Here is a 10,562-nt window from a genome sequence, read left to right as displayed (position 1 = left end):
TTAGGTGGATTAGCTGGGTGGGTGAGGCTGAAAGAGAGATTAGAAAAATGTTAGTCGTTTTCGTTAAACTAAAGGAGCATAAGTCCATTTGAAAAATATTTAAGCCAATCAAAAATGGGAAATTGGATATTTTTTTCTAGAAAATGTTTTCTTTCATACAAAAGACGTCCTAAAAGTCAATTATTTTGGACTGTTGAGAGTATTTATTTATTTATATCGTTCCAAAAATAATTGACTATATTTTATAGTTTATCTTATATATTTTTCCTTAAATTACCTCATAAGTAGAGGCAATCAGAAGAAGTATTGGAAAGAGGTGATTAGATAGGATATGATGCAGCTTCAACTTACCGAAGATATGACCTTAGATAGAAGGTTATGGAGGGCACTAGATAGTTAACCGTTGTCCTGCTAACTCATGTTTACTATTAGCAATACTATTAATTGTAATATTACTCCTGTCTTTTGAGTTTGGTTATTATATGTTATTTTTTGCACTTTGATTATCATTTTATCTTGTTATGACTATTTTTTAGGATAATTTGTCAGATTATCCATAACATTTTGTCATGACTTCTTCTTTTATGTTATTTCTCTTTATATTGCTTTGAATTATTTTTTTCTTGAGTTGAAGGTCTGTCAGAAATACTATATGGGAATTGAATTGGATTTTTTGTTGATTTTTCCTTAGATAACTTTTTTGTTGATTTCGTCACATATTTACCTCTAAAGGGTTGTTTATCTTGAATTTGATGTTTGCCACAATAAAACTATGTAGATAAATAAAAGGTTAAACTTTTAGGAAAATTTTCAAAAATATACTGGCCAACATAAAATATCACGCATGTAGTCATATTTTTCAATTTATACAATATTATACCTTTTGGGAAAACATTATACATATTGTATCAACATTATATAAGAAAATATATAAAAGATATTTACATACAAATATAAGACTCAATTGGGTAATAAACTCAAATATAGGCTAAAACATATAAATATTTCTCCCAATGAACATAAAGTGTAATTTTTCCTTAATTTTATTTGACTAGTACTAAAATATAGATAAATTTAAACGAAAATATTTATTCTCTATTTCTCCTCCTCCTACTCCTTCTACGAGATACAAAATAGAGATTCAAGAAGTAAGAAATTGAGGGATAGAAGAGAAAAAAAACAATTTCATAATTAGAGACCAACAAATACAGATTTCTAATTTCCTAATCTTTCCAAAAGAAATTTAAGAGAGATATAAAATAAAGATAAATATATACAATTCACCTAAAAATATTGTCTACGATAATACTCTCTATTTTATTATATTCTATTCCGTTTATACTACTAGGACTAACAAAGATTAGAAAAGGACAAAAATGCCCTTAATTGTATGTACACCATACTTGATCCAAAAGACAACATAATGTTAATCTTTTCTAAAAAAGACCCTATAATTGTATGTACATGATTAAAGATTAATCGTGTGGTTGAGAACAAGTCATTCCAGAATTAATTATCCTGATATAACTTATCCCACCATGTATATGAGATAACTTATCACATCATTATGGTATAAATGATGAAATAAGTTATCCCAAACATGACAACCAAATAAGATACCAAATTTTTATCTCATGGCTGTTTATTCTTATCTCTCACACCAAATGACCCCAATTTCTAAATATCTGATAGAAATTATTTCATGCAATAAGTACTTCCTGAATTTGCATTAGTGAATGGCGTAGTTTTTATTTTCTATTGATACCTTCTTCTTTTTATTTTATTTCTATTATTACTACCTTCAAACTTATATATTATTGTGATTTTATAAAGAAAAATGATTGATTAAATATGTGGATTATGGTATGATCAATTTTATCTGCCATAATTATTGCCACTAGAAAGGGTCTCATTTATAGGTTATAAATTATGGCATAGTTGCCAGTAATAACAAACGTGGCAAAATTTGTTGGGTATGGTATTTTTAATGCAGCTTTAATGGCAATAGTAAAGTGACGCTAAAAGTAATTACAATAATAATTAGTATGGTTTTTTCTTCTAAGAGTCTATATAAATATTGTTAAAAGTTTTAGCTATATCCTGAATATAATAAACTTTAAATAATTGTCGACATATATTTTTACTATAATATAAATAGGAAAAACTATCTCATTAGACATATTACACTATCATATATATTATTATTATTATTTGTACTTTAAAAATATTACGTATCTTATCATTAATTAAGAGTTTTCTATTATTTATTGAAGAAAATACAATTAGATACATGTATTTTTTCTACTAGATACACAAAAATAGAGAGAGACGAGCGAGACTAGAGAGGGAGGCGAACGAGATTCATATGTATCCCAAATACATGCAAAATCATACTAGATATATGTATTTGTATGTATCTGATGTGATTCGCATGTATCTAGGATATCAGATACATGAGAGAGAGGTCATGAACGAGATTTATTATGTACCCAAAATATCTGCTTAGATATAATGTATCTAAAATAATTTACACCTAATTTTAGCCTGATATATTCAAATATACTACTCGAATTCATAAATAATTGAGAACCACATGCGCTATTTATTCATTCACTGTTGATGATATCTAAGTTATGTTGTCAAATATGTTGAAAATTAGAGGCATATTCAGGAATTTAAAATTTTGTACATAGTAGGTTTGCTATTTATATGGTCCAAAATGTTGCTAGAGAACAAAAGTCATTTTCAAGCTACAATTTTTTTTATTTTTTTTTGTATTTTTGTCAAATTACATGACTAATTTGTTTTGGAGATTTCTTGTTAGAGAAGAGAAAAATAAATTAAAGAAGCACGTGGTTCAAAATATAATTCAGGAATGAGAGAAGTTATGAGAAAAGATGTAGACATATTGTATAACATTATTTCTTCTTGCTACACATTAATATAAAGATGGATCACCCACCAACAATTTATTATAAGGATCCGACGAAATAAAATCGTAATTTGAAATTATGATATGAAATTAAATGAGATAAAATTGAAGTTTTAATTTATTTGGACATGTCAATTTGCAGTTTTAAGTTGTATGTTTTGTTCATAAACATAAAAAGATCATAAGTTGTGAATTCAACAAAATTGTCCAAATTCTTTATACAATCTAATCAAATAAACAACAGTTCATAATTAAAGTATAATATGTTACAAAGCTATTTTTTTAAAAAGTACATTTATTGATGAACTTTAGTTCAATAAAAAAATAAAATTGAACATGATTTGTAATGTAATATATTTATTGAGTCATTTGTTTGTCAATATCCTTAAAAACTACATCATGTTCATGTTCTGTGAATTTTTAATCACTCCTTTGATATTCTAACAAAAAAATATATAGATATAAAATAATGATTTATTTTTTTTACAAAATGTAAACTTGTAGGTTAACTTTTGTATTTGAAAAATGTAAAATCATGATATGAAATCTTTTTGGATAATTTATCATTTCATGATTTGAAATCATGAGATGAAATTACATGTCCAAAAAATGATTTTATCTCATAATATCAAATCATGAGATGGAATTGCATATCCAAACACCTACTTAAATATCATTGAGAGTCCTCCTTCAATTTCTCTTCTTTTTTTTTTTTTTAAAAAGGCAACCTAGTGCATAAATCATCTCTCATTCATGCAGTGAAAGGGCCACATTCCAAGAGTGTGTTATAGACAGTTTATCCTGATAAAAGTAATAATGATTACTTTCACGACTCAAATTCTTTACTAGGTCGCACATAAAAAGTTTTGCTCACTTAATTAAAAATTTAACTAATATAAAATAATGTATTTTATATTAATCTAATAATACTTTTATATTGTTAATGTATAAAAGTTATAAAATCTCTAAAAAACATTTAAAATAATTTAACCCAAGATCCATTTTTTTTTATATATATATGTATATATATATATATAAGGCATATCAAGTCACTAGGCAATTAGACAATAAAATGATATTCTTTCCACTCTTTGTGGGGATTCCTATTTGCCTCATCTTACTTCTTAATGCCAAAAGGAAGGGTAAAAATAAGCTTCCACCAGGTCCTATAGGGCTTCCATTCATTGGAAATTTGCATCAATTTGATAGTTTAGCTCCTCATATTTATTTTTGGAAACTTTCCAAGAAATATGGAAAAATCTTCTCATTCAAACTTACTTCTCATGTTCCAATTATTGTAGTTTCTTCAGTAAAATTAGCAAAAGAAGTACTCAAGACACAAGATTTAGTGTTTTGTAGCAGACCTTCTCTTATTGGCCAACAAAAATTGTCTTACAATGGTCATGATATTGGTTTTGGACCTTACAATGATTATTGGAGAGAAATGAGAAAAATATGTGTTCTTCATTTATTTAGTCTCAAGAAAGTGCAATTATTTAGTCCGATTCGTGAAGATGAAGTCTCAAGAATGATCAACAAAATACATCAACAAGTTGATAATTCTCAAGTCACCAATTTGAGCAATTTGATGATTTCACTTAATAGTACAATTATTTGTAGAGTTGCTTTTGGTGTTAGATTTGATGAAGAAGCACATGAAAGGAAGAGATTAAATTATATTTTGGCTGAAGCTCAAGCTATGTTGGCAAGCTTTTTCGTGTCTGATTTTTTTCCATCTTTAAGTTGGATTGATAAACTCACTGGACTGACAGATAGACTTGAGAAGAATTTTAAAGATTTGGATGAGTTTTATGAAGAACTAATTGAACAACATCACAATCCCAATAGGCCAAAATCCATGGAAGGAGATATTATAGATCTTTTGCTTCAATTGAAGAAAGAGCAATTAACACCAATTGATCTCTCTTTGGAGGATATAAAAGGCATTCTCATGGTAATTTCCCATTTCTTTAACCTATCTACTTCTACACATGCTCACACACACGCACACATGTATATATATATATAGACATTTATATGTACGTTTATACATATGTAGAGAAAGATGACAAATGAGTGGCTAGGATTAAATACGAATGGCTTAACAATATAGATTATAATCTAATTCGCTCAAAATGTTCTTGAGGCAAAATGTGTTAGAACTAAGATAGGAAAATGACGGGTCATAATTCAATTCGTTCAACACAACACAACCTCTTATCTTATTGTTTTTTGAAAAAATGTGAAAGCTAATTTATTTTTCCCGAATTGTTAGCTTGCCTCAATTTGATTTTGCATGTATATTTGAGCTTGGATGGTAATATAACCCATCTAGTTATACTTTTGTCTGTTTTAACCCAATAGTTTAACAAATGTTAATAGAGTGTTAATTACAAATATTTGTATTTATTATTGCCACTAAAATATAATATAACGACAATTATATATATTATTGTGGCTAAATATGCCTTGAAAATTTTCTCATGAATTGTCAATTTTTATGTAGAATGTGTTACTTGCTGGATCAGACACTAGTGCAGCTGTGGTAGTATGGGCAATGACAATCTTGATCAAGAATCCAAAAGCCATGAAGAAAGTTCAAGAAGAAATAAGAAATTTAATTGGAAACAAAGGCACTGTAAATGAAGATGATATTCAAAATATGCCTTATCTCCAAGCAGTGATAAAAGAGACATTAAGATTATTTCCACCAGCTCCACTTTTAATACCAAGAGAATCAATGAAAATATCCACACTAGAAGGCTACGAATTTCAACCAAGAACTATAGTTTATGTTAACGCATGGGCAATTGGAAGAGATCCTGAAATATGGGAAAATCCAGAAGAATTTATGCCTGAGAGATTCTTAAATAGTGATATTGACTTCAAAGGACAAGACTATGAGTTAATTCCGTTTGGAGCAGGAAGAAGAGGGTGTCCGGGCTTGGCACTTGGGGTTGCATCTGTGGAACTTGCATTATCAAATCTTCTTTATGCATTTGATTGGGAGTTACCTTATGGATTGAAAAAAGAGGACATTGACATAAATGGCAGGCCCGGAATCACTGTGAATAAGAAAAATGACCTTTGTCTTATCCCAAAAAAATATTTCTAAATTACATCCCAATTTAAGGGTAGTTTTTGAAGTAAGCTGAATTCATCAATTGCTTTTCAACACGAATTATGTACTATTCAGTTAACCTTAACTAGACATGAATAATGAACTACAAAAAGTGATAGTATTATGGCGGTTTTAATACACAGTTATAAAAAATCGCCATAATACATATGTATGCCGTTGTTAAGTCGTCATCCTTAAAATGACGATTTAGCATATAATATTATAGTTTTTAATTATCATAGATATAATTTTTCAAGATATTCTCTTGGTTTATCTTGAAAAGCTCGATACATCTCTCTCTTTAACTCTCACAATTATATATATAACTAGTAAATTACTCGCGCTTCGCGCGAGAATTTAATATCATGAAATTTATAAAATAATAATTAAAACTTATTAGTCATTAAAACTAAAACACTATATTATCTTACATACAAGATTACGTAGTAACAAACATTAATAATGCAAAGGAAAATGAAAATTATTAATCTTTTTTTTTTTTTGAAACTGGTAACTTAAAATTATTACATCTTATCATTTATCCTTAATAACATAAGCATAAATTAATGACTCTAAAAATACATACCAGGATCTGTAACATAAGCAATGACACAACCACTTAACAGGAGCAAAGTACACAAATATTTAATTGTGAAGAAGAAAAAGAGGTTCAGAATTTTCGTTGTTTTAAAATGAGAGGAAATCCCTCTAATTTAGACAATAAAGGGTAGTGTAAAAAATGTTAGATCGTGCCTTATCGGAAATGTTACAACTATTTGGAAAAGTTGCAACCCTTCGGAAAGGTCACAACCTTTCATAAAAGTCACAATTTTTCACTAAAGTCGCAACTCTTCATAAAAGTCACAATTTTTCAGGAAAGGGAAGGCTTTTTTTGGAAATAAATAAATTAAAAATGAATTCTGGTATATATATATATATATATATATATATGATGTGGAACATTAAAATAGTCGGGTATAGGGAGAGTTTTGATTTTCTCAAGAATAATATAAGCTTAATAACAATAATTTCTATTTTGAGTCATCGTAAATAATAGTTATGTTTACTACGTTCAAAATCGTAAGAAGATTTATACTGTTATCCCTTAAAAAGTTTGTTACAGAATTTTAAACTTTCCTTGAAATTTTCAAAGAATTTGTTATATCACATGTGTTAACTAGAATTTTTACATTTTGTAATCCATTTTCTATAATTTAGTTCACTATAGAAATACCACTAGAATGATATCTAAACATATTTCGTGCTTATAAATATAATTGCTTCAAAATAATGTTACGTTCCTTCAATATATCACCAATTATTGGCAGAATTCAAAATGTTAGTTGTATTCATATACTTTATCACATTTCACTAAAAATCTCTTTTAATATACGGCGAATTTATAAATAATTGAGAACCACATGTTCTATTATCCCTACTAGATATCTATTCATTCACCTTTGATATCTAAGTTGTGCACACAAATATCTTGAAAATTAAAGGCAAATTCAGAATTTTGTGTATCACATAATATTTTTACTGTTTATATGGTCCAATAATCTTGATTGCTAAAGGATAAAGGTCATTTTCAACCTTCAGTGGTTTTATAATTTTTGTGTTGGCACTTTATAGGTAAATAGTCTATCCTATAGTGACTATTTCCACGGTTCGATCTCTCACAAAAAAAAAAATTACTCATTTAAAAATGAACTAATATAACTAATTTATTAATAGCATAACAATTTTTTACGCTATTAATTTAATTAAAAGTTCTGTAGCAAATTGTAGATCTTATTTCCTAGTAAATGGTTCCTCTCGTTATGAATAGTTTACTTATAGTTATTATATCTTCGATGGCCTGATGGTCTAGAAATACTTTTATATTTTCAGTATATAGAAGTTACGAAAGCTCCTAAAAAAATAGTTTATCCCAAAGACCATTTATATTTATATATGTATATAAGGCATATCAAGTGACTAGGCAACTAGACAATAAAATGATTTTCTTTCTACTCTTTGTGGTCATTCCTATTTGCCTCGTCTTTCTTCTCCCTAAAGTCAAAAGGGGTAGAAAAAATAAGCTTCCACCAGGTCCTATAGGGCTTCCATTCATTGGAAATTTGCATCAATTTGATAGTTTTGCTCCTCATATTTATTTTTGGAAACTTTCCAAAAAGTATGGAAAAATATTATCATTGAAACTTGCTTCTGTTCAAATTGTTGTAGTTTCTTCAGCAAAATTAGCAAAAGAAGTACTCAAGACACAAGATTTAGTATTTTGTAGTAGACCTTCTCTTGTTGGCCAACAAAAATTGTCTTACAATGGTCATGATATTGGTTTTGCACCTTACAATGATTATTGGAGAGAAATGAGAAAAATATGTGTTCTTCATTTATTTAGTCTCAAGAAAGTGCAATTATTTGGTCCGATTCGAAAAGATGAAGTCTCAAGAATGATCAAGAAAATATATCAACTAGCTGTTAATTCTCAAGTCACCAATTTGAGCAATTTGATGATTTCACTTAATAGTACAATTATTTGTAGAGTTGGTTTTGGTATTAGATTTGATGAAGAAGCACATGAAAGGAAGAGATTTGATTATATTATGGTTGAAGCTGAAGCTATGTTGGCAAGCTTTTTTGTGTCTGATTTTTTTCCATCTTTAAGTTGGATTGATAAACTCACTGGACTAACATATAGGCTTGAGAAGAATTTCAAAGATTTGGATGAGTTTTATGAAGAACTAATTGAACAACATCACAATCCCAATAGGCCAAAATCCATGGAAGGAGATATTATAGATCTTTTGCTTCAATTGAAGAAAGAGAAATTAACACCAATTGATCTCTCTTTGGAGGATATAAAAGGAATTCTCATGGTAATTTCCCATTTCTTTAACCTATCTACTTCTACACGCGCTCACACACACATATACGTATATATATATATATGTGTGTGTGTGTACATTTGTACATATGTAGAGAAAGATGACAAATGAGTGGCTAGGATTAAATACGAATGGCTTAACAATATAGATTATAATCTAATTCGCTCAAAATGTGTTAGAATTTAGATAGGAAAATGACGGGTCATAATTCAATTCGCTCAACACAACCTCATATCTCATTGTTTTTTGAAAAAAATGTGAAAGCTAATTTATTTTTCCTAAATTGTTAGTGTAACACCCCAGAAAATTTTTGAACTAAAACCCGAACCTTTCTTCGTAGTGAGATCTAGTTATACTTTTGTCTGTTTTAACCCAATAGTTTAACAAATGTTAATAGCGTGTTAATTACAAATATTTGTATTTATTATTGCCACTAAAATATAATATAACGANCTAGCTCAGGATGAGTTAGGTGTTCTACCAGATACCGTAGGAAAGATCTTTGAATTATCTTTCCAACGCGGCTGAGTTTGCTAAGTTTCGAGGTCGGATGAGTGAGATATGACCTTTTGAAGATAGGCTGTCCAGTTAAGGAAAGTTAGCCGAAAATAAAGAGGGGTATTTTGGTCTTTTCCTTACCCAACCAGATTTAATTCGTTTTTAGTAATATTTTAAGGGTCTAATCCTATTAGGTTCAGTTTTATAATCCTAAAATACACCTAGGGTTTTAGTTGAGAATTCAAGAAGAGAAAAGAAGAAGAGAAAAGAGGAGAAAAGAGAAAGGATGAAAGCGTTCGTCGAGATTCTTGCATCTTGTTGCGGATTTTCGCCATGGGTTTAATCCCTAAGAGGTATGTAAGCTTCCATAGTGTTGGGTTCTTTCACCCACACGCCAATCATGATTTATTCAGCGTAATTTTGTTCTTGAAATTTATGGATTTAAGTTCTTGATGAGTTCTTGATAAGTGTTCTTGAAGTTTATTAAGTTTTGAAGTAAGATTCTGCTTAGGTCAACTTTAAACGACCATATATCTTAGAATATTAATAGTTACGTGAGCCATAACCTATCCAATTAAAGGTAATTGAATCTACTTTCCAACCCCACCAATATCACGTCAATCCAATATCTGAGTAAAAAGTTATGACTATTTTAGTAACCTATACAGTGCTGTTACGAATTAGCCGACGGGAAAATATTGAAAATAATCGGTTTTTGTCTTTTTACCTCCAAGAAAACCATCAACGAATTTCTTGACTAATAAAAAGCTCAAAACAATCAGATTTTCATCTTCACTCATGAAAATCATAATTTTTGGCTATAGAGATTTTAAGAAACTAACTCGAGAATCTCAAGAAAGGTCTTCTTGATTGTTTACCTTCAAGCTAGGGTTTCAAGGCTTCTAATCAAGTTCTTCTTCAAGATTCTTAAAGATTCTTCAAGATTCTTCAATAATCTTGTTCTTCTAGGTATGTAAGGCTATCATAGTGTTGGACTAGTTCGTCCTCACACCCTACATCTACTTTCAGATCAGTAAAAGAGTAATCTAGGAAACTTTCCCTAGATTTGAGTATTCTTGAGATAAGTTGATTTTGAGTTCTTGAATTCACGTTTCTTTTAAAA

At 28.9% G+C, this 10,562-nt stretch overlaps 2 protein-coding genes across 2 annotated transcripts; both read left to right on the top strand.

The window, feature by feature from the left end:
- Nucleotides 1-3,996: 3,996 nt before the first annotated feature.
- Nucleotides 3,997-6,070, top strand: LOC125851621 (6,7,8-trihydroxycoumarin synthase-like). The gene is made up of 2 exons (XM_049531389.1): nucleotides 3,997-4,886; nucleotides 5,439-6,070. Exons 1-2 carry the CDS (start codon nucleotides 4,005-4,007, stop codon nucleotides 6,045-6,047), a joined length of 1,491 nt encoding a protein of 496 aa, XP_049387346.1. The 5' UTR covers nucleotides 3,997-4,004; the 3' UTR covers nucleotides 6,048-6,070.
- Nucleotides 6,071-8,042: 1,972 nt separating this feature from the next.
- LOC125851612 (6,7,8-trihydroxycoumarin synthase-like) lies at nucleotides 8,043-9,052 on the top strand. The gene has a single exon (XM_049531380.1). The coding sequence runs from the start codon at nucleotides 8,051-8,053 to the stop codon at nucleotides 9,050-9,052; it is 1,002 nt and encodes a 333-aa protein (XP_049387337.1). The 5' UTR covers nucleotides 8,043-8,050.
- The last annotated feature ends 1,510 nt before the right edge of the window (nucleotides 9,053-10,562 follow it).

Source organism: Solanum stenotomum, unplaced genomic scaffold, assembly GCF_019186545.1.
Source record: "Solanum stenotomum isolate F172 unplaced genomic scaffold, ASM1918654v1 scaffold28252, whole genome shotgun sequence".
Taxonomy (NCBI): domain Eukaryota; kingdom Viridiplantae; phylum Streptophyta; class Magnoliopsida; order Solanales; family Solanaceae; genus Solanum; species Solanum stenotomum.
The sequence above is the reverse complement of the archived record's forward strand: the minus strand, read 5'-3'. Positions and strand labels throughout refer to the sequence as shown.

Excerpts from the sequence above, each read along its gene's own strand:
- LOC125851621 (XM_049531389.1), top strand. The coding sequence starts at position 4,005 with ATGATATTCTTTCCACTCTTTGTGGGGATTCCTATTTGCCTCATCTTA. Across the intron at positions 4,887-5,438 it reads ATATAAAAGGCATTCTCATG|AATGTGTTACTTGCTGGATC; the intron begins GTAATTTCCCAT and ends ATTTTTATGTAG.
- LOC125851612 (XM_049531380.1), top strand. The coding sequence starts at position 8,051 with ATGATTTTCTTTCTACTCTTTGTGGTCATTCCTATTTGCCTCGTCTTT.